This window comes from Epinephelus moara, chromosome 18 (genome assembly GCF_006386435.1).
Source record: "Epinephelus moara isolate mb chromosome 18, YSFRI_EMoa_1.0, whole genome shotgun sequence".
NCBI classification, from domain to species: domain Eukaryota; kingdom Metazoa; phylum Chordata; class Actinopteri; order Perciformes; family Serranidae; genus Epinephelus; species Epinephelus moara.
In genome coordinates this window covers 21,901,692-21,926,686 of record NC_065523.1, presented here as the reverse complement: position 1 = coordinate 21,926,686, position 24,995 = coordinate 21,901,692, and the positions used below count along the sequence as shown (strand labels likewise).

Below are 24,995 nucleotides of genomic sequence, written 5' to 3'. Positions count from 1 at the left end.
GATGGAGAACAGAAAGGTGGTGCTGTAGGAGACGAGGAATATCTTCAGAATCAGAGTGCCGTCAACACTCACCATATCAATAACAAGTTTCCTCAGGCTCTGTCTCTGCCTCTTGCTGAGGTTCTGGAAGATGTCACAGTTGTCCTCGTGAAGCAGCTTGAAGCCCACAGCTAGGTGATGGTTCTCCAGCACAGACTCATCATTGTACATCAGGGCTAGCTCTGAGTCTGAGGGAAGCACCATACAACACATACAGAGTGAGTCAAAAACACATACAGTGATTTGCATCACCCCATCAACACATCAGCTCATCACCATTTTAGAATCAGACTGTGGTGGCAGTGTTCTAAAATATACAACCACTCAGTTGATGTAAGGAAGAGGCAGAGTTCAAATCAAGCTTTAGAGTCAAATATCTACATTTAGAACAACTGAAAGCACAATTTACACACTAAACAGATCAATGTGCTTAAAAAATAGAACCACAAGCAAAAAGGGTGCTTTTTAACTGAAACTGAGGATGACTGCAGCACCAAGGGCAAAAAAGGCCCATTTCCACCAAACACTTTCAGTATGGTACCTTTGGAACCAAAAGAGACATGGTACTTAGACCCTAGATCCGTTCAGCGTTTCCACTGCAAACAGTACTCTTAAATGTGGTCAGGGTTGTTGTCACTCACTGCTCTGTCCATCACTCACTGTATTTCCTTATTACAGGTGACACAGATGGAAGTCTGCACCTCGTTTATCGTACGCAGAACGAACCTGCACGCCAACATTTTCTGAATAAAATAAAACAGGCTGCGGTGAGAGTCTCTCTCCATGGGATATTTAAAAATAGCAGGTTTGTGCATTTAGACTTTCTGAGGCAAGCTCAGGGGTTTAGTGTTGCCGGAGCCCACAGGAACACAGGCTTTACAAAAAGGTAGCGACCAAGTGCCAGACTATAACCAGCAGGCACCCAGGAGACACAGCGCAAAAAAAAGACATAGCGAGGTGAAACGAACTCTGGTGCAGTTTGTTTGTGGTGAGAACGTGTTCCGACCTCGATCTGAACCAACTGCAGTCACATGACACATTTTTTGGGTTAAACATGAGCATGTTACAGTCCTGGAGGATTATTAATGTGCACCTCCTCCTGTACTGCCTTAATATGCACATTCAGCACATCCAATGCATCAACACATTGTTTTCTAGTTGGAGCCGCGCCTCGTTTTCAAACTGTATGGTTTGACTAAAATGAACAATGACAGCAATATAGTCCACGATGACCAGCGCTAAAATCAACCTGCGTAGTTGTCCCTCCATTGTGACATTAGAAAGTGTCGCATTTATCTTGTAAGTGTACTCTTCTTCAACGTTTTGTTTACTTCCTGGATTTTTCCCACATGGAAATTCTGACCAATCAAGAGCAGCTTTCTCACACAGACATTTTATCTGGTCCGCTTGTAAATGCTGCCGTGATAACAAGCACCATCTCTAGGCAATTATGTGATTGTGTAACAAAATTAGTCCCTGATTCGGACCAAAGCAAGAGAACTCTAGGTCTGAAAGCACCCTAACATGTTTGCAAAAAGAAAGTGACAATCCTGCATAGTATACCTTTAAAATAACCACACAGACCAAGTTTAGAGCCTCTAAATGTCAATACTTAAAATTCTTTCACTTCAAGTACACACATCTCAGTTCATAATGGTCCGTACAGCACTGTCGCCTAAAATTAATTTTCCAGTGCTGTGCAGCATTGTGATTAGTTATAATGTGATTAAGAGGATGGAAGCATTTTATTATGAGGCAAAGGAAACATAAAACTGCCCTAATGTACATTAACACTGTCATGACAGATACTTGAAATAAGAGTTTAAAAATAACAATTAAGACAAACCTTTGCTGGGGAGAAAGACAATGAATGACAGGCATTATCAGAATAGCTGACCCAGAAAAGTGGCCTCATCTAATTCTTACATAGTGGATCTTAGCTACCTGCCTCATGGTCATTCTGAAATCAGAGACTTTTAGTTGGGAAAACATGAGACCTGTCATCATTATACTGGGTCTTTTATAGCTTTCGTCCCTTTGTTGTGCAGGTGTACTCAAGCCTGAACCATTTAGATTTTTACACAAAAGCAGCCTTTTGTTTGTTCTTGCCATCATGATGTCCTTTGTTTTTTCCCATCCTACATTTCTTTTCATATTTCACATGTTTGTTTGTGTCTTAATCTCACTTCAACTCACTTGTGTTTATGAGGAATTGGTTGGACACTCCAGGATGGTCCACATCGTGGATGGCAGCAGCAAATAACGCAGCTAGTATCTCTAAATCAGTGAACACAGCCTGTGAAATTTAAGAGAAAAAGGGGGTAACAGTTAGTCAAACTGCTGTTTGCAATGTGCCTTTGACCACTGTATTCTTTGTACAGGGCCTGGTACACACAAAGAAATGATTTGGCCCAGTAATTGTAGCATTAACCAAAAAAGTAATACTCTGTATATAAATCTGTAAATAAATCAAATAAACTCAGATGAATAGACCTCAAACATTTATGCAACTATAGCTCTATTATTTTAGGTATTAATTATACTGGGTTAATTCTGTGTATTTGTCAAAGTCTGTGCATGTGAAGTTGGATGTGTAGTGGCAGACGTATAGAGGTACTTACATCTAGAGCCGGTGTGGATAGCAGTACATGAGTAGACTGAGTGACATCTGCAGCGTGGAGGCTGTTGTGGTAGGCCACATTGGCATGGTAGTGGTCCTCCAGGGTCATCACATAGGTGACAAACGTATCGATGGGGATCCGAAAGGTCTTCAGTAGATCTCTTTCCTGCAGCAGAGACAGTCATAGATAAGTCACGCTACATGATACACACTATATTATCCACTGTGAGTTAAAGCGAAGTGTGTCTTTGTCTCTCACCTGGAAGATGGCAAACATTATGCAGCTGAGGGGTCGGTTATTTGAGAACTCTGCCACATGAAAGATATTAAGGCCCCACTTGTTCAAGTCGTTCAGCTCCTGAAAGCACAACAGAGAACATTAACACACATCAGTACAACAATCTATATCACATTGCCATCAAAATTCACCCATAAAGGTGCACTACACTACAGTGGTGGGTTCTTTGGATTAGATTCTTTGGATTAGATTACAATAAGGTTGTTTGAGACATGCAGCATGAAACATGTTTTATGGCTACATGACTTCGTGGCGTGGTGTTTGCCAGTGGAGAAATTGGTTTCTCCTCCACAGCAAAACATTTTTCCACAATGAGAAAGAACAAGTGCTTGCTCTGGCTCTGATGTCATGGACCAATGCCAGCAGTTTTCTCAATTTCTTTATTGAACTTTAGGATACAGGCCATATAGTATCAAAGGGGAAGACTATGGGTGTTTTCACAAATAGTCCTTTTCAAACAAACCGACCTCAGTTCTCTTAAAGTGCACCAAAAAGTGGACCAACAGAAAAGGGACTCGGTTCTCTTTCTGATCAGCTTCAGCTTGATATAGTTTTATTTTTACTTTGACGTGGCACTGCAGTGTGGTTAGGAAGCCCCTCGCTTTCTGATGAACTTAAAATTGGAGGAAAACCTCAGTGTGTCTGTGCTAGTCTGTTGCTGTTTGATGTATTCTACATTCCACATCTGGAGACGTGCAGTATCTTCCGTGGACCAAACTACTCCTCGTCCTGCGTCCTTGCAAGCGTTACAGGCAGACGCGGTTTTGTCGTTTTTTCAAGCGTCCCAGTGCAACAGCATGTGATCTAGAGGGCTAAGTAGAATGGCAAAGAGCAAAGCGAACCTGGAGCGCTTTGCGTTCACAAGGCACAGGTTAAGTGAACCGCACTGCAGACTTGAAGCAATCCGAACTCAGACTCGCAAGGTGGTATGAGTTCAGTTTGTTCACACATGCACAAAAAATGCTGTGTCACCGCTTTGAGTCCGTTTAGAGGGCTGAAAAGGACCAAGTGTGAAAACACCCAATGTCACACACTAAAGAAACATAGGGGGGATTGCATTCCTGTCAAAGACAGCGTCATAGTTTTGTACTTCCCTATATGCAGTACAGCAGGGATACGCAACATTCAGGGGTCAGTTGATAAACAAAAAATAATAATATTTATTTGACAAAATTAATAAACAAGGCAAATCCAGTTGCAGCAGCCCCGCACAGGCTAGGTGTATGCAGGGGTGTTTTTAGGTGTTTATGACATTCAGGGCTTAGCCCAGATATTTTTTACAGTCTTGTTTTGTTGCATATGCACTCTCGCACCTTAATTACATTTAAAGTAAAAAGACAAATTTCCAGTGTGAATGAATTTATTTTCATTGTGAATTAGAAAATGGTTGGTAGGCCGCGCGGCACCCTATCCAGGGCCAGATTTGGCCCATGGGTTGTAAGTTGGTTATCACTGCTGTACAGCATCAAAAACACTAACAAAAAACTAAATACACAGAGCAGTACAGACAAAAGCAAAGACAAGCCAACAAAGAGAACAGTACCAAAAAGGGAGAGGCCATATCACAAATCAAAAACAAAACAATTACAAAATAATATAAATAATTAAGGAGGGATCACCCCCCATTAGATACAGCATTACATCCAAGTCTTGCGCTCCCGTTAATTAAAGCACTTAACACTTAAGCACCTACAGTATATAGCGCAATCCATGCAACCCCTTAGCAAATTAGTTATGCATTAGTACATCATGTGGTTTCCTAACTGTGATCCATCAGACCCTTTAACACAAACGCTGCTCAGGGACCACTTCTTATGGAATACCTTAACCATACATTTAAACCCATCTGTCAAATATTCCACAGATATTGTGTCAGAAATAACCTTGTGCCACCCAGCTATTGTTGGAGGTTTTCAGTCTATTTATTGCAGCAATATATTTTTTCTTTCACAGACAGTAAGGACACATTTAAGTCTTTTGGAATGTACACTTTAAAGTTGTGTGCCTGGCAGCCCAAATAGACACATAAGGTCCTTTTAATGTCAAGAATTAGGCATGGTCTATCTATCCACTATGTTCTTCCAATATTGAAGTATTTACAAATCCAAACACAACGAACAAAACTCCCAGCCACAGCATTGCACTTCCTGCACTGCTCAGATTTATTGTGATCCATTTTATGTCTGAGATGGGAGTAATCTGCAGCCGGTGTAGTGGTCTAAATTGAGTTTCCTTCGTTCTATTAAAAACTGAAATGTTATTTGCCGATTTCCATATCAGTAACCTAGTTGCTTCATCAGAGTCTATATTTAGCTCTTTATTCCAATCTTGGTGCGTGAATGCAGGTTTGCCTTTATCAGATTTAGAAAGTGTTCTATACCCAAACCCCAGGATGCATTTCTTCCATCTAACAGAACTATGTCCTCCAGCAGAGAAGACTGATGACAAAGGTCAGTGTGTTTTTGGTGAAGAACAAACTGGCCTTATGTATCTGAAGGTATCTAAAAACTGCTTCTGTGGTATGTTATATTTCTCATGTAATCAATCAATCGAAAGAAGTATTTTTGCTTCATATAAATACCCAATAGTGACACTCCCTAGGTAGGATGGAACGTTTTGACATGACCCACTGCCAGGAGATTTTAAAAGCAGCTAATAGCAGTTAGCAGCTAACTCAAGGAAGAACAGCAGCCAAAAATGTGCACAAGCTAGGGAGACAATGAGGCCCAAGAGCTCATTACCCTCCAAGCAGAGGATACAATCAGCTGCCACATAACAGAGATGGTAAATGATTGTTGTTGCCATGTTGTGCCATTGTTGTCGTCTAGAAAGCACTGCCAACGCATATGTTATATGTCACACTGGCGGCCAACGCTGTTGTGTGATGCATCACTTCCATCATGCCTCTTTTGCTTCCAGAACGCTGGCATGCGGTCTGAAATCACAGACTGGAGCGGCATTATGCTTGCATTGTTTGATTCTGTATTAAAAAAGGAAAGCAGGCAGGATGAAGGGTCTTCGTTGCAGACCAATTGCGTGATCCCCATACTGGCAAGAGGGAGGACAGCTATCCCTCAAGTACTTCCAACCTTCCTTTTTTCCACCAGGCTTTAACAGTTGTGTTTCTAACATTAGGTAAAAGTTTTGATCTTCTTTTGCTCTGAAGTAACAAGACAACATTTAATGACTGATTGACCTAAGAAGATTCTCAGTTACAGGTGATCTGTAAAGTTGTGGAAATGTTTTCTGATTGTAAACTCCTTAGCAGGTGTGGAATTGCATACTGTATTACAACAACAGCTTCTTGGGGGGCATTTTACCTTCAACTGTTCACATAAGCGGGCAAACAGCTGGTCAGAGAAAGCTACAGAAATGTGTACTGAAATGCATGTGCACATAACAAAATCATATTCACATAGAGAGGTAGAGTATGTAGAGAAGAGTGACAGGAGATACTTATCTGTTTCTTGTTGTTCTATGCAATAACTTACTGCTTGAGCTGCTTTTCCATTTAGTTCAGCTCAGTTCAGGTCTTTATTGTCTCACAAGAGGATTTTTTGTTGCAACAAGGCAGCGTGGAAACATTAATCACGAACACAATAAAAATAGAAAGATAATGATGTATTTACCCTGGCTAACGCGTCCTCGTGTTCAGTCTTGACGCCAAATCGAGGCGTGATGGAGTTTGAAAGGCTGGAGCTGTGCGTGAGCTTCTTCACACCGCTGATGTGACACATCGGCTTCTCCCTCTCCCTCAAAGTCGGGGATGGGATCTCCACCTCGTTCTGCTTATCTGGGTGAGGGGCAAGAGTCAGAGGTCAGACAAGATGGAGACTTATGGGTTGTGCTTGACCTGAGGTCGAATGGATGGCAGGTTTGCTTTACCTAGAAAGGTAGTGGAGATGTATTCTGACACCTGGTTCCCTGAGCGACTCATCTCTGACAAATGGGACAGCTCCCTGTTCAACATCCTCTTGAACTGTAGGAAGGACAGACAGAAAAACAGAAGGTTAATGACTTGAGTGGCACTTACAGAGTACATGTAACATAAAGGGTTACTGGCATATCCAACATGTAGAGATGTGCAGATCGGCAAACCCTCAAAATTAAGAAATCCTTCACCCACAAAATAGTCATTTGTACATCAAATACTTGGACCATTTGGAGTAAATGGGGACCACGTTTAACAACAGCAAAACTGTATCACAACATCCATTTACAAATGTTCACACAACTCATGCAGTATAATACAAGTCTCATTTGTTCAGATATATTGTCCATGTCCGAGGGGTTTGCCTCCCTAAATGTAGCACTAAGCGTTACAGATCATCCTTTGTTCCGTCTGCTATCGCTTATCTTAACCAGCGGTGACCACTAATTGTCCATGACAGTGTGTGATTCTGCATTCTGCGTGTTATCTGGTCTGTATCCCAAATTGCCCCCTGGGGACAGTTTTACCTTACCTTACCTTACCTTACCTTATCTTACCTTCTCAGTACTTCCTAAACACGTGTATTTTCACCAGAACTTACCAGGTAAAACTTAGGCTTGGCTGAGTAGCATGACTGGGAAAATGCACAAATGCACATGCTTGCCCAGGCGCTCTACTCTTAGTGTTTTCAATAGTAAGGTTTTAAAGAAAATGCATGTGTTTCGGAAGTACTGAGCATACGACTGAATAAATGACACTTGGATTATACTGTGTGAGTTGTTTTAGAGTTTGTAAATAGATGTTTTGATACAATTTTGCTGTTGTTAAATGCAAATGTTCTGTTTTTGGATTCCTCATGCAGCGGAGGCATGCAAGAAAAACAACGATTTCTTTACAAGTTCACTGTAAAACAGGTTAGCATTTGATATACAAATGATCATCTGTGGTTGAAGTATTCCTTTAACATTGTTCTTTAGATTCCCTTTGCACTGACAGATAAAAAAACAAAACCTTCCTGTGAGTCAAATATGAGAAAATAAATTATCACCCTCATTCTGGCTCCATTCACTAAAGGGTGAGAAAATCAGTGATGCATCATGCCTCGTCTTTTTGAGAACATACTGTTCAATACCCCATTTCTGTGTGCTCGCATTTTGTTAAGCATGTTTTTATATGCTGCAATAATATGATATACATTTTTCCATACATCTACAGCTGTAATCATGAGCAACCAGTCTGCAGGTCCTTGCAGTACAGGCACAAATGTGATTAAGTGAATACATTATCCCCGCAGACAGAAGAACACTGTTCCTGAATGTTCTCTGTCATTCTTTTATTTCTATAGATAAAGGCGGCCGATGGAGGATCGATAGTTCACCTGTCGCACAGAGTCATGTGAAGGCACAATACGATTCGGACAAGACCCCTTCAGTCTGTGTCCTACTGACTGATCTTTCACACATAACAATCTCCATGGCAACCAGAGCGGTTGCCGTGGCAACTGCCTCCTCACAGTCAGTCCTTCAGCTTGATGTGAGAGCGGTGGCTGCTTGGGTGACAATCTGAGGGAGTAGGCAGGTGTCTCTGACCTTTACCAAGGTCAACCCTCCCCTCCTCTGCTGTCTTCCTCTCTACGTCTCTCTCTTACTTATATCTGCTCCCTCCTCTCCTCTCAAGGTAAACAACACTCTCCACTACTGCCCTCGAGCCCCAAAATCCTCCTCTGTCACACGCTCCACTTTGCCTTCCCTGCCATTTCACACACTCGGTGCATTCCCTCCATCTTTCCACTCTTTTCCTCTCAGTTGTCTTTCTCCTTTTCCACCCATTCCCATCCAGCCTGGCGCTCGCTACATGATAGGCCGAGCAAATAGGTGCTCTGACAGCAAATCGTAAAAGCAGTCAGGCAGAATCAGTCACCAGGAGCCAGGAAAGCAAGTCAAGCCCTGTGGCACACTTAGGCGGCAGGCTGAGCCCAAACCTCCTCTCTATCTCTCTCCCTCTCTCCCTCTCTCTCTCTTTCCTTCCCTAATGCTGTAACGCTGAGTCATAGCTGCCAACCAACACTTCCACGGTGCCAGTCCGAGTGCCAGGACAAACAACACTCTTCCTCTGACACTGACTAATGAAGCAAACATGTGAACGCTGCACAGACATGACCACGAACACACACACACACACACACACAGAAACACCTGCATACATGAGGGACCCAGGAGGGCTTTATATTTGCCTGTGATCATAAATAACAATAACCGAATAACACACGTGCTAAATGTGACCCTCCTCTGAACCACAACCTGCACAACTGATTGATTCAGACTGCATACGTATCAGCAGAGAGCAAACTCATATACCCTTATGTGCCCTATTTCATTCGGGAAAACAGCAAAGACAAAAACCAGAATTTGTTTTGGCAACACAGTGCCACGATCTAATGCAAACCTGACACATAAAAGACAACTCACACAATGTCTGTGAACGTAACATGTTGGCAACATGAGGACAAAAGAAAAAGACACATCTACTCAGTCCTGAGACAATAAGCATTGTCCTTCACTGACAATACGCTTGGCTTCCTTGAGTCTGTATTGAGGCCAGCCTCAGGGTAGCAGGAGAGAGACACAGAGGGATGTGGGACGCAGGTGTGGAGGATGGAAATGGACATTATGTGACACTGCAACATACGTGCAGAAGAGATGGCTAGACTACTTATCGTCACAAAGTCCCAAAGCTATTGTCTTAGATTTTGAGCAGCCTGGTGTGTTCTCAAAGGACAGAAATGTAGACCAGATATAGAAGGATGAGGAATGAGAGTGATATTGTCTTTTTGTTTACAGTGCTGCTGCGATGTGGGGACACTGAGCAAAGTTAATAAAGTCTGTGCCTTTATCCCTGTTCCCCTTTAGTGGATTCATGTATATATTATGTAGGGGAACACACTCATAGATATTCTGCCTTATATTGTATCACAAAGCCACTGTCAGACCCAGAAAATCTTCCTCCAACACATAAATTCAGCATATAATGAACAAGTTCCCATGTAAACACATAGAAACATATATAATTGACAAACTGACACCATCACGGATTAAAATACAGACAACATACAAGAACATGGAGTAAGTAAATGAGTTGTTAATGCATGCTTAGATGTAGCAGTAACACTTGAAGAGTCCACAACATCTATCCAAGATGGCCACTGCCAGGCCTTGTTTGCCCTCTGCAAGCTCTCCGAGCCCTACCTGGTCCCACCATCCAATGAGCCAGGGCCTGGAGCAGGTCTCACAGAACAGGTCCACTAAGGGCGTCCTGCGCTCCGCTGCCGTCCCACCCCCGTCCAGAACCCCTCCAGCGGCCGCACCGAGGTCCAGCTCTGCCCCTGCCCTCCCCTGCAGGGGGCTGTAGCTGGAGGAGCGGGGCAGCCTGTAACCCCCTGGTACAGGCGAGGGGCAGGGGGATGGTGCCGGGTCAATGGCTTCCACCACACCCATGTTGAGGGTTACGGGGGGTTTGGGCCGATGGCACAGGCAGGAGGTGCGGTAGTGTAGCGGAGAGGGGGCACTGCGGGTGCCCCAGTGGCATGAGGGCGTCGTCAGGGTGTGTGAGGAGAGGCCACAGCCAGTCAAGCCGGAAAACTCCAGAGTGACGGCTGCCCCAAGAGGGGGCGAAGGAATGGGGGGAAGGGGGTGAGGGTAGGGGCTGCTGGTGCAGACTGTCCTTGCCTACATGCAGCACCCCAGAGCAGGCCACCCAGTCAGTCCAGAGTCAGGCTCCAGCCTCAGTGTGGTCCGAAGATGAGGGTCCCCCTGACGGGCAGACCAGGAGCCCCCTGGATCCGGCTGCTGTGGAGACTACATCTCATCCCATTTGCTGAGCAGACTGACCCAAATCTTCAGTCACTGCAGGGTAGAGGTGGATGGGAACCCGAAAGAGGGAAGATGGAGGGAAACAGAAAAGGAGAGGGAGCGAGGGACTGTCTGAAGGGCACAGAGAGGAGCAGATGGAGGAGATGAGTGGGAATGTGAGAGAGATGTGAACGAAAAAATGATGTTGCGAGAGCTGCTTGACAAACAGTAATAAAAAATTTAGATGATGGAGGTGAGAGGGACAGAGTGATGGTGACGGCAGGATGGAGAGATGATCATGGTATCGAATGATGGTGGTAAAGGGAGCTTGGATGACAGCAGGAACATCGGGGAAGGAGGGAGGGAGAAGCAGATGACAATAGCAAGAGAAAAACAAGGATAGAGAGGATGATAGAGGGACAGAGAGAAAGAGACAGAGAGGGATGCAAGCAGGCCTGTAGCAGACGGTCAGGCTGAAGAATCACACCAGAGCCGTGGTCTGGAAAAACAGGCTCCCTCTCCCTGCGTCGACTGCCCCTCCCCCACGGTACGGATCCAGAGGCCCGGCCCAGTCCTACCGGTGCATCAGCCCGCCTGTGCCGTCTCACACTGATCCCAGCAACACACAGTCAGTCCACAGTCAGTCAGGCTGCCTCCTGATAGCTCCGTAGCCCAGTCCCCTGCTCCAAGTCAATCCATGCCTCAGCTGGCCAGAATGCCAGAGGTCTAATCCTGCCGCTTCAGGCTGCCGTTCCTCCTCCAATGCTCTGCCTCTTGCGCCATTTCCCTGGATGCTGTAGACAGCTCTCGCAAGCTAATCAGGCAGTGTGGCTGCAGGCGCATGCATGTGTGTGTGTGCGTCTGTGCCTGCTCCTGCTCTCAGCCTGAGTGCGCCTGCGCCACAAGACAGCATGTACGTCTGTCGAAAATATGTGTGTGTGCAAGGGTGTGAGTGAGAGTGAGAGACTGAGTGGGAATATTCATGTGTACCTCCATGTTGGCACAGTGCGGAGGATTTCTGTAGCTTAGTTGCGGCTGCGAAAAGGCAGCGACATATTCACAGAGACTCTGTTTACCCCAGGAGACTCTGCACGTTGGACGTGCATGCGCATCGATGTATACACACACACTCACACACACATAAATGATGTCCTCTAAGCATTCTGCTGTTATCTCTCCCTCAGTCTTTTCATCATAAGCCTGACTGATTACAAACACGAAGAACACTGCCATTCATCAATAGTGATGTGCAACATGGGGAGAATTTCTAGAATAAAACAAACAAGGTGCACGATGCTGTCTCTTTAAGACAGAGCACTATTAAAGCAGCATCACCTCTCTTTCATTGGTTGCTGCCCAAACCACATGGCTTGTGGTCAGAGTGGCAAGCCAATGACTAAAAGGGAAGGGCAGACCCTGCTGCTGTTCGATAGCAACCAAGGTTACAGCAGAGACATCAGCATCAGGGCCCGTTCCCCCCTCCCTCTAGTGTCCTCCATACCCACACACCGTCAAACTCCCTCTCTTCTCTGTCCCTGTGCCCCCACAAATACAAATGCATGCATACTTAAGAAGCCTGCCCATGTGCACACATACAGGCGTCTAGATATAATAAATTGCACCTCAAAATTCAGCACAACCTGGCTGCATTTGTTGCAGCTGTGAACGCTTAACTAGACATAATAGTGTGTGTCAGTAAAGTCCAACAAATGGCATAAAAGCCAGGAGACAGGTGACCACATAATGTAGTATTAATTATTCATCAGTGCGATTACAACCACAGGGCTGCAAAAAAACATTTAAAAGAATTACTATTTCTATTTAACAACTCTAATTAACAAACAATCTACAGTAAAAAACAAACAAAAAACAGCACAATTACTTCAACAGCTCATTTTCTTACCAATATTAGGGCAAAATGTGTAAATGCAAAATGTGTCAGGTGTTAGAGGACACTGGACAAGCCAATTTAAGGTTTCACAACCAAATGAAGTGTCCTTAAAAGTAAGTAAACTAAGACGACCCTCCTCCCACACACTAGGTGTCCCTGTTGCTGTGTTGCTGTGTCTGGTTGTTGGTGCAGGTGCTGAATGGAGGATGTAGCTGTAGCTGTACAAGTCACACCTGGGCCCGGTGTGTGCTCCACCAATAAAAAGCTCCCTCCTTTGACAGTCCCGCTCTTTTTGGGGGAATAACAACTTTTGGTTTCTTCTGATTGCTTCGATTATATACTGCAACACACCCCTACATGCTCTTTATTACTGATAAACTTACGGTACATGTTAAATTGGTTAATTTATGACTTTTTGTTTCTAACTTATTTGCCGCAGATCATTATTATTTGTTACATACCACTCCTGCAGGGTTTTTTTTCACTTTACTGTTATAAATACTTGTACCTTGGTGAAGCTCAGTGCTGAAGGAAGTATTCTGATTTTTTTTACGTTAAGTAAGTAAAAGTAGCAACACCACAGTGTAGAAATACCATTTTGCAGTCAACTCATACTTACTTAAGTGAAAGTACAGAAGTATTAACATCAAAATAAACTTAAGCACCAACATGTAGAATGATCCCATCAGAATCATATTTATATTACTGGATTTAAAATATTGATGCATTAATGTGTATATCACTGTTATGTTGCAGCTGGTAAAGCTGGTTAGGGTAATTTCAAGTACTCTTTATAATGCTGAGTAGTTTTATCTATAATAGACTGTCATAATTTCTTAGTTGATTTATGTTCTGATACGTAATGTAAATCTGAAAAGTAACTAGTAACTGGGGTGGAGTTATAAGTGCAATGTTTGCCTTCAAAATAAAGTCAGTAAAGGACTTGATAAATTCACTTTCCACCACTGGTGGAGCTACATTGTTTGTGTTTATCTGTAGAGTGGGAGCTTAAACAGGAAGTTAGCCAAACTGTATTTTGTACACTGAGTGATGCAGCCATGAACCATGAAATGCGCTGTTTATACACTGTTTATTGACAAGCTTTGCACCCCCCTGAGTTAAAGTTGAGGCAGAAGGACAGTGAAAGTCCTTGTTGTGAGCATGTGTGTGTGCGGACAGGTGTGCACCTTGTTGGAGGCCATCTCGCTGACTGAGCGGTGGGTCTGAATGGTCTCCAGCTGGTCCAAACACCAGTCCAGTTCCTCCAGAGTCTCCCGAGCCATCTGCTGGTATGTCTCCTCTAGGAAGGACAGACACACAGAGACAATATGCAAAACCAGCAGCAGAAGAACACAGACAGTGGCATGGCAGAACATCTTCCCAATGATCTGTAGCTTTTAAAGGGACAGTTCACCCCAAAATGAGTACATATAGTGCTGTTTATCAGTCTAGATTGTTTTGGTGTGAGATGCTGAGAGTTGGAAATATCAGCCATAGAGATGTCTGCCCTCTCTTGTTTATAATGGAACTAGACAGCACTTGGCTTGTGGTGCTCAAAGCACCCAAAAATACATTTGTAAAAATCAACAGCAATGTCTCTTTCCAGAAATCATGATCCAGTTACTCAAGATAATCCACAGACCGTGTTGGGAACAGTTTCATATAGGAACTATTTTCTGTGATAGAAAGTATTTATATGCTTCAACTGGTAATCCAAATGTGCATTAAAGGGAGGTTCCACCAACAAATTTGAAAACATGATTTGCTCCCACTCTAAAACTGATTGACAAGTCTTTTACAATACTAGAAACCCAACTGAATCAAAGTTGTTTGTGTCATCTGATGTGGTCACATTGATTTATACCAGTATAGTGATTGTAAGCAGAGTAAGACAAGTCTAAATATACAAATGCACATTAGACAACAGTTACCGTTTTTAAAAAAAGTTTGTGTTTTCTGACACTGTTTAGATATTTTCACATCAGTGATAATTATTAACACAGCAAATTAGGCCTGTTAGGAAATTTTGGGATTGGGCAATTAGGATTAGTTGGATAACTTATCTGAAAAACTATTATTTAAATTCAAAACGTATGATAACTATCAGTTCTAAAACCTGATTGACAGGTCTTTTTAATATGCATACAAGAACAGATGACTTAATTATTAATGAATCTTTATAAATATAATAATTTCTGCTTTATAAAGACTTGCAAAACTGCATGATGCCTCCTTTAAATTTTTGACTATGAGATTTAGACACAAAAAAAAATCACCAAACAATTTTGAAATTAGCCTCTAGACAACTGCACACCAATTGTATAAACACAGTAAAACATGAGTAAAAGAAACATACATAATGTATAATAATATATCTGCCAGACACATGCTTAAATTTTGCCTTTAATAATAAGTGTTTGGTTAAAACTAAATAAAAATGCTACAGTTGAGCCATCAGATTCTGCAGGGTTAATTAAAACAGTGTGTGGTCTTGCTGCTTGCCCAACACTTTTACAGCTGGTTACATTCTGTTCTCCTAATAAAAACAGTAGGTTACAGCATTTTAAGACTATTAGACACATCTTTTGGAGATGCTTTTCTCTCAGGTTCAGTAAAGATAAAAGGCTCCATAGAGTGAAAGCTTTTCATAAATGTCTTTTATACAACTATGTATGAAAAAAGACTCTCAGCACCCACTCTAGATCTTAACACCCATATCTTTTGTGGCTTTAGCATAATAAGATCCTGTCTCATAAAATATATGAAGTACAGTTAATTAAAAAAAAATCCTCAATAATAGCCACATGATGTTCTGCAGTCATTTTCATTACGGATGGTGCATTCAGGGAGTGTGGGAGCCTTAGTGTGTCCTTACAGCCCTGTGAGGGGACTGTGGGACTCTTTGGACTAAGAGTTTTAATTAGCTGACAACATACCAGAGAGTGTAGCTTGGGGAACAGTGGGTTGGCTTGTCACTGGTGACCTCCTGTGGACAAACACATCATTACATCAGAGGGAGAGCCAGACGCTGCTGCCCCCTGCTGGGGTTCAACACACATTCAGCATTACAAGATGAGGCAACAAAAGGCTTGGCTCACACAGGGGGCATAAATATTTTTCATGTATGTTATTCATTTATATGCTTCTAAAAAGGGAGAAACAGAGGAGCGCATGTCTGGATTAAAATGCCTTTGAGTTTTGAATAAAAGGGCAACGTGTTTTTAAAGTGTATAAAAATGCTTCAAATATTCAAGTATCCAAAAATAGTCAAAGACAAAGCTCTGCTCTCCTTTAAGTAGCCTTCGTGTCTTTGTAAATGTGTAGTGCGAGAGACGCTGAATAATTATAGCTGCTGATAATTCTGTGCTGCAATGCTTTATATATCATATTGACGTGGAGCTAAAAGCCTGCCAACTCCAGCTCCTTCTATCTGCTGCATTACAAAGGAGAATAATTTTAGTGTTATTGACCGTCTCTATCGTCTGGGTAGAGTCAGGGACATACATCTGAGGCATGACGTACTCTGCACTCAGTCCTCAGCCAGCGAGCTGGAGTGATGCCAAATAATGCAGATCATATTTTCCTTGAGCACAGCCTGATAATCATAAACTGGTTAATCATGATGGCAAAAGTGTTTCCCCACGGGAGCAAGGAGAGGGAGACATTAGCAAACACACACTCTGCAAACTAAGCAGGCAGTCGTGACGAGAGCAAGCGGGGGGGAAGGGGTGTTTGACAGCATGATACTGACTTGTTAGTGGGTGTTGTGACATTGGCGAGGATGGTGAAGTTGCTTCTTACAGTTCGTAGGCTGGCCAACACCTGGGGGATGGATGGACAGCGTAGGAGGGAAAGAAGGAGAAAGGAGGGAGGGAACAGGAGGAGGGGGAGGGGGGACAAGTTCACTGCACTAATTAGCCAGCTTTTCACGTCATTTACAGCAATTAAACATGTCAGACGAGGTGAATGAGGAAAACATACCTGAGCGAAAGGGGTGACGATCATGTCTTCGGCGTGCCTGCAGGACAAAAGATTTAAAAAAAAAAGTGCAGAGTGAGATGAATGTGAGCGGTTTGGGCAGCTGAGGCGCTCAGTATCAGTGTTCATATGAGAGGCTGTATCTGTGAGCTGGATGTTTACAAAGACCTATTTGGATCTAAACACAGAAATAGTCCTGAAATACACTGATGGAGGGGTCTGGGTGTATAAACTTAGGCCAGAAGACAGAGCACAAGTGTTAATGTTAAGAGGATCCATCATGATTTCATTTGCATAATGATTGCATAATTAGAATCATAATCATTGCTGTGTTGATTGGAATAATGTGCAGTTAGTGTGTGTATATGTGTGTGTGTGTGTGTGTGTGTGTGAGTGGACAATGCAGGTTAACAAACATGTTCAAATTCCTTCAGTGATGGATCGAGGATGCTTACCCCTCACTGTTGATGGAGGAGTTGCGTGACATGGTTTTGGGGGACGTGTCGTAGTCTGAGTCTGAGCGGTACAGGAAGGACTCCCTGCGCTGGCTCTGGGGGAAGGAAGGGTGGAGCACCAACCCAGGACTCGCCTGCGAATCCATGGGACTGCGGCCTGGCGAGGGACCATTCTCTGAATCGAAGCTGAGGGGTTAGAGAGGACAGGGAGGAAGGTGGTTTTTACATCTGTTACGTTTAATTCTGGTGTTTGTTTTGCTTGCCTCACAGCGACAACGAGATAAGGCTAAACACCCAAACACAAGCCGCGGAGTCCATCCTCCTGTAGTGTTCTGAGGTTCTTAGAGGGGGAAGTTGAAGGAAGAGAGACCTGACAGACGCTGCAGCACAAACCCATGCAGCTTTGACTCCGAGGTGAGGCTGGATTGGCAGACTGCCATCGGGCTGCCCTGAAAATTACCCTTTACTGACAAGTTATATTTCAGAGCGAGTCGTGTTTAAGAGGGCGAAATGAGCCACATCAACTATAGTGTCTCTCTGGGCCAAAGCTGTCAGTCAGAGGACGTGAGTGACTGACATATTTGATCTGGATTCAGATCTCTTTTAGGATGAAATCCAAACAACATTAAGACCTCTTACATGTATTAAAGGAATATCTTACTGCTGGGAGGATGGTCTTTTCATAAAACTGGGCTATGTGATAGAAAGACACAAATATTTTTAAAATGGGTGCTACATGACCGGAGAAAACAGAAGAAAAGGGCGGTGACAATTGCTTTTGTCCTACAACTACCAGAATGCACTGCACTGCATCAGACCAATAAATGCTCCCGCTGGTGGGTGGCGTAATGCAAGTTTGTCCAATTTGACACAGGAAACAATATGGTGGCCAGGTAGCAAACAATCTCGAATAACAGTTAAACAGTGAGCTAAAATGTTTCTGAAAAAGAAACAGGCAATACAGAAACAGAATCTTGGTCAGCACTGCCTAGTTTTACTGCTGATCTGAGGTTTTTAAGCCTCTGTTTTCACAATACTGGAAACCGTATGACAGCCACTTCCTATTACAGCTAAACAGTGCACTAAAATATGTTTCTGAAAACATTTTAGGTGAGAAATAGGCAACACAGGAACAGAATCTTGGTTCAGCACTGCCTAGTTTCACCGTTGATTTGAGGTTTTTAAGCCTCTGTTTTCACAGTACCGGAAACCGTATGACAGCCATTTCCTATTACAGCTAAACAGTGCACTAAAAAATGTTTCTGAAAACATTGTAGGTGAGAAATAGTGACACAGTAACAGAATCCTGGTTTAATAGCAAATATGCAGATACAACGCACACAAGAGGGCTGAACTGCTTCTTCTTTTTATTTAGTCTAAACTTAAAAATGCTACAAACAACACATTTAACCTATGGCTTCATCGGGTTTGGGTGAAATGTGTTGTTTGTAGCATTTTAAAGGTAAGACTAAATTAAAATAAGAAGCAATTCAGCCCTCTTGTGTGCGGTATATCTGCTTATTTGCTATGAATCTGATGTTTCCTGCCATCATCTCCACCAAGGACTGAGGGCACTGTGCATGGGGCATGTGCTTTTGAATGAGAATCCTCAAGTCCTCCAGAGGATTACAGCTGAAAGATGACCAGGGAATAAAGAAAAAGAGACAAAGTGGATCTTAGATACACCTTCATCCAACCCAAGAGATTCAGCCAGCAGATTGCTTATCTGCTTACTAATCTGGCATTCGTAGACAAGTTTAGCCAAAGGGGACACGGCAACACGCTTCACAGGTTACGCTCTCCTCTTTTTTCACCAACACCTGCAGCCATGGCGCTTTTATCTTCCAGCAGCCCTCGACAAAACTCCTCAGCCCAACTTTTTCTGAGATGAAAGAAGATTCGATCTTGCAGCTAAGAAATGAAGTCAGTATTGATTGACTGGAGTTTTAGAGTTTGGCATCAAATAACAAGAAAATGATGGGCAATTTTGTAGCAACAATACAGACGGATAGCAACTTTTCTGACAAAATCTGGGAAAGTGTGCTGCTTGATTTGTCATCAGCTTTGTTAAACACCAGAACAGCTACAACACTTCGGCAATGAACGATGAACATGTCCACTCCACTTTTTTGGAAGGAAGTATTGGACCCTTCACTTTTACAGTCCGGATACGTCTGTCAAAAAGAAAAAACAAGAGAATCTGTGTGTAAATCTGAAGCTATGGAAGTTTGAATGGTGTTTGTATCTTAGAAGTTGTGGTAAATTACATAGAGAATGAATGGAGAGCATGGAGATGAGAATAACTAAACAAAGAATTTCAAAAATCTGCAAAATCTTTCAAAGTGTGAACAGTATCCATGATATTGGAGCTTAAAGTGACTGCTTTAAACATTGTAAGAGAAGATATATTTTTAAATCGTGAACCCCACAGGGTTTAATAGAGGTAAAATCTTATTTTTTATTTATGTCCGAGGTTATGAAAGAAATAAAACAATTGATTTTTGCTTCCTTTGTCACATTGTAACATTTAAAAAAGCTCTATTGGTTAATAGTAACTGGACTGCACTTGTATAGCGCCTGTCTAGCCTTCTGACCACTCAAAGCGCTTTTACACTTTGTCACATTCACCCATTCACACACACACAGTCACACACTGGTGGCCAAAGCTAACATTCATGGTGCCACCTGCTACTCAGTAACCATACACAAGCTCTCACACACTGATGGAACAGCCGTCAGGAGCAATTTGAGGTTCAATATCTTGCTCAAGGACACTTTGACATGCAGATTGGCGGAGCCAGGGATCGAACCGCGGATTTTCCGATTAGTGGACGACCCGCTCTACCTCTTAGCCACTGCCTTTTTTGTTTGTGTGCAAAGTTTCTTGACTAACGTGATGGCTTGACCTGTGCCAACGTATCATCCTATATTACCCAGGTGGCAAACTCTGAGGCTGAAAAATGAAGCCAACGTGGAAGTGCCAAAAACTGCAGTTCAACAAATTGGCCCCTTGAGACTGGCTCCACAACAGAGTCAGTCCCCATAGACCCCCATGTTAAAATGCCAAACTTTACAGCAGAAATAAACATGTGTCCTGGCTGGTACAAAAATGTTTTTTGTCTTTATGGTTAATCTTAACATTCCTGACGACTGTACAGGGGTTTGAATTCATATATAACTCACCAGTTTATATTTTATTAAGGCTTACAGTTACACATATCTAAGGGCGGGGGAGCCTGAGTGACTGTCTGCGAGGTGTCGCCACAGTCTGAGTCAGATCCACCCCCCACTCCTCCACAGCTCCATCCCCTCGTCCAAATATGGTCACTTATAGATGGCGAAAGCTAAAATGCTCAGCTCAACTCATTATATTATATAGTCTATGATATTAGCTAAAATGTATTAGCTATCTGCTGGTTTCACAGCCTCACACTGAAAGACAGAAACAGTTTGATTATCATTGTTAAATCTGCTCTCAGACACAACAGGACTTGACTGGTTTTTGCAATCATCAAATCTTCCACAAAGCCACACGTATTGTAGCTTCTTCTAGACATGTTCTTGCAGGCGAATTTTCTCTGTTGCCATCAGGGAGTTTTTATGTTTCACATGCTTGTAAAACTAACTGGTCTTCAAAATCTTTTAGTCTCTATGCTATTTGTCTGTATATTTTTTTGTCTGTAATATTTTTTATTGTATTTATTGATTTTTTTTATTGATAATCAGTCTATTAACTTTTTATTCCACTGAGCTCCTTGGTATATTATTTATCTTTGATTTTTATTAATTACTCATCTATTTATGTGCCTACATGTTACTGTACGTTACAGTATGAGTGCAAGACAAGCTGCTCAAACAAACTGCCCCTGCTGACATTAATAAAGTTGTCGAAGTTGTGAAAATTGTGTGAAATTTCTGCCTATGAGAACTTTTCATTTATGTGTTAGTGGCTTACCCAGTTCCCCTTTAAGGACGGTTGCCTTGTGGGTAACTTGTGAGGGTGTGACATGTATGTCAGTGTATGGGGGACAGCAGCTCTCTCGGGCTGCCATGGTGAAGACAGCAGTCGGCAAAGAGTGATGATAGTCAGCAGAATTAAGTGTCTAGATGAGCTCAGGGCTACTGTTCGACCTCATGAGGAGGCCATGTTTGTTGTTTTGTGGTGAAGCCATTGTTGGTGAACGACACCTGAACGCCTCGCTATACTTCCTTCTGCAGAGTAATTTGGACCACTAGAAGCTTGTTACCAGCTAATAATGAGTCAAGCTAAATTAATGCTAATAAGCCAGTGTATTACCAACTCAACAGATTCTCACTCTGACCTCGTCACATATCGATGTTTGGTCATGAACTGTTGTGGGACAGTGTCAAGTTATGCCTCTTACGTGCATTGTCCAACTACAGTTCGGAGCCGGTAAGCTCTCACTGAGAGAGAGGTAACAATAGTTTATAACAGGGCACTATTTCACTTCACTTTTCATGACTTTATGCTGTATTCTGTGGCATCAAATATTTTTATTATAACCATCCATTTCATGAAGAAGACCTCACAATTATAAATCAACAGTTGTGTTTTCTTCTGCCTAAGGTGGGGGTATCTGAAAAACGAGAGCCAGTGCCCCCCATATATAACAATATGAATCTGTGACTGTTGCTTTCAGGCTGCAGTCTAATGTTTGGATGACAAGGACAGATAGGGAATCAGGTTGCAGTGCAGCTACAGCATCTATTTTTAATGTAGGATAACTTTTATCTCCGCAACACCTCCCCACTTCGTCTCCTAAACTTCTCCAACTTTTGTTGTCAACAGCTTTTCAGTTTGACTCCTAAAATTAAGCGTGACGCGTGATATTTTTAGAATTTACTTCTAAATTGGCCAATTAGGAGCCACTCCTCTCCCCCAGCAGGCTTTGTGAATATGGCTACAGATCAAAATATCATTAAACAAGTTTCCCCGGTAATGACAAACACATCAAAAATGTCTGCCAGGGGGACCCTCTGCAAGCTGCACGCACTAATCCGTGTTTTTATTTTTTTTTTTCCCCTGCAAACTTTGAGAGTAATTACAAGACTGAAATCAACACTTCCTAAAATCTAATCCATCTGACTGACTGGTTTTTAGAGTGTGTGCACGGAATAATTTGCTCTTAAGTCTTTGGGGAGTCGCATTACAGGTACATTGCACAGATGTTTGTAACACTCACACCTCATCTGGAGTGATGCACAGCAATCACAAATCACTACAGCTTCTGTTTATTAGAACAGAGACGTAAGTGAGGTGACAGAGGGCTGAGGCAAGTTAGAGATCAGTGGCTTGTACCTGCTCAGACAGTGAGAGGAGCGTCTGCGCTTCTGAATACTGCGGTTCAGTTTCATGCGTTGGAACAGAGCAGAGCCCCCGTGTCCTCGGGTCTGATCCACCGGTGACACAGGTGAGGTGAGAGAAGGCACAGGAGGTGGACCCTCAGGACTCTCCCACAACCTCAGCTGTCGTGTCAGCTTCCTCTGACTCATCGCTGCAAGCTCTGGCCCTGGTGGACCCGACCAGTTAAAGCAAAAAGTCCCCCCCTGCCTCCACTTAAAACTGGCTGTCTCGCTCTGTTTGGCTGTCTCCCTCCCACGCAGTCCCCCCTCATCGACTTTTTAGTGCGTCGACTCACGTCTCAGCCAGACAGAGCTGCAGCACCTGCCGTATACGTGGTGCAAACTGTCCTCAATCCGGAGCGAGATCTAATAACAAGGCCTGATCCTCCCTTTAGTCCTGCTCTCCTGCGTGTCTCATGCCGGAGGAGTCAAAGTGCATCAACATGCATATCCTGCGCTGTGATCCTCGGGCCCCTGGATGCTTAAACTCCAGTCCCCCCCCCCCCTTTCACATCCTCAGTTTGCTCCCTGGATTTAAGCAGGTCTCCTTAATCCTCGCCTGTGCAGGTTTGTGTGAGGTTTATTTGTTCCTCAGCCTCCCAGAAGAGAGCTCCGCTGATATTTCACCACCTCAGCTCTGTTTGTTGCTGCTGCCGGCCCGAACTAGACCTCTGTCCTCATCTGGTCTCCAGGATTCTGTGACTCCCGTCGCACATTCACAACCCTTGAGACACCCAGGCTGCAAAAAAACAACTGTAACGATCTCTGTTAATATCCCAATTAGCCAGCCTTTTGCTCTTCACGTTGTATCGGTTACTTTTTATCTCCTCCTCCCTGCCTTTCTAGTGCAAGCATGTGCTCTCACTGCCCTTATCTCACTGCTCACAGTTCCTCTGCAGCAACAGGAAGGCTGATCAGTAAGTTACAGACAACAAACTGTAGAGTAGAGCAACACACGGAGCCTGTGTAATGAGGACTTCTGAAAATAAGGTAGAAAACAACCCAGAAAGAGGAGGAGAGAAGAGGGAAAAAACTATGTGTGTGGGGGGGGGTGTTTGACTCATACCCCTGTGTAAATGTTTACATGTTCTACTAAAGAGCGTGCAAGGTTTGCGCCCAAAACATTTCTTATTTAGACATCAACAGCCTTGCTCACCAACAGCACTTTTCTTGGCCTTCAGATGTGAGCAGACACGGTGCTACCTTAATATTCTCCATGAGCGACAATTAGACCATGAAATAGCTTTCAAACAAGGTGCATTAGGTCAACCACAACTAATTCAGTGATGACATCGGAGATAGCGATGTTAGACAATCTCAAGCATATTTCTTTTAGTACACTTACATGGTTTCCCAACACACTGCAAGTCAATCTGCAGTCATATTCGACTGCAGTGTTAATGAAAAAAATATGCTGGTGCTATTGAACCTCTGCAGGTATCTGCAGCTTTGTAACTGTAACTGCTGTATTACCAAAACAGCATTTGGAAACAGCGTTGTTGCAAGTGTGGCAATTTCCGCCAAAGAGAGAACTAAAGAAGTGGTGGGCAAGTTAAAACTGAGAATTTCTCAGTAATGATTGCACAACTTACCACATTACATTCCTGTGGCGCTGTCTGGTAGGTTTTTTTCCTCACATATAACTGAAGACTGTAAGTCATAGATGACATTTGGACTTAAGGACACTTTTAATAACATCAGAAAATATGAGTAATACAGACGTACAGTTGTTGCCTCATGTTTTTTGGTGGGGGTTTTAAAATGGCAGTTAACAATAGCAGTCCAGTGTGTTATATTTTTATGTATAAGTAAGCTAATTAACCCTTTCATGCATGAATTATTACGACCTCAGTCAAGATTTTCTTTCTTAGGTGTTTTATATTCCTCTTTTGAAAATAACATGAATATATATGTACATACATTTTTTAAAGGCATGAATTTAAATTATAAACTAAAAAAAATTAAACCAAACAAAATTGAAACTATAAAAATATGTTTTAATGCAGTTAAACTATTGTGTTCACATATTTTTCAACAAATTCTAATCCTGTTCAATGCCATGCAAAAGCATTGAACTCTGCTCCCGACTCCTCAGCTTCTCCCCTCTCTCTTTCTACTCCTTCCTTCCATACCTACCTCCCCTTATTCAACTCCTTCCTCTTCACTCCTTCGCCCCCACCCACCTCCTCCTGTTGAACTATATCATTTTTCCAATGATTTTCTGTAAAAAATATTGTCAAAATATTGTTTCCAGTTCAAAAACTGTACATCACCTTCTAATAACATAAATCAATTGATTTACAGCCACACAAAAAAACCTGTAGTTGAAATATAGCCAGCGATGCATGATTTCCAGTAAATGCAATTTCCTCACAACATATAATCAATTATTGGAAAATTTAACAACTGTATTACTCCTTAGATGTTACTTGATTTTTCCATAGTTTATTTACCTGCCAGGGTCTCCTGTTATAAAAGGATTGGCAAGATACTCTTGGGCTGCACATGTCTTGCATTCTGTCGGTGTTGCACTGACAACACCTGGCCAGTGGGTGGCAGTGTATTGCATGA

General features: G+C 42.8%; 1 protein-coding gene across 2 annotated transcripts in view; it reads right to left on the bottom strand.

Annotated features, from left to right (window-relative positions):
- Window positions 1-24,995, bottom strand: part of pde4a (phosphodiesterase 4A, cAMP-specific) — a 73,760-nt gene that overhangs the window by 9,042 nt on the left and 39,723 nt on the right. The window contains exons 1-12 of one of the 2 annotated variants that reach the window (XM_050068669.1): window positions 22,381-23,415; window positions 17,061-17,246; window positions 16,609-16,645; window positions 16,379-16,449; window positions 15,564-15,613; window positions 13,815-13,927; window positions 6,843-6,936; window positions 6,587-6,750; window positions 2,919-3,017; window positions 2,661-2,825; window positions 2,236-2,335; window positions 73-227 (exon numbers count right to left, since the gene is read on the bottom strand). In XM_050068669.1, coding sequence (XP_049924626.1) covers window positions 73-227; window positions 2,236-2,335; window positions 2,661-2,825; window positions 2,919-3,017; window positions 6,587-6,750; window positions 6,843-6,936; window positions 13,815-13,927; window positions 15,564-15,613; window positions 16,379-16,449; window positions 16,609-16,645; window positions 17,061-17,246; window positions 22,381-22,574 — 1,428 coding nt within the window. In that variant the 5' untranslated portion in view covers window positions 22,575-23,415. Of the gene's footprint in view, window positions 1-72; window positions 228-2,235; window positions 2,336-2,660; window positions 2,826-2,918; window positions 3,018-6,586; window positions 6,751-6,842; window positions 6,937-13,814; window positions 13,928-15,563; window positions 15,614-16,378; window positions 16,450-16,608; window positions 16,646-17,060; window positions 17,247-22,380; window positions 23,416-24,995 lie in introns of those variants that run through there. The other variant, XM_050068668.1, reaches the window with a different exon arrangement.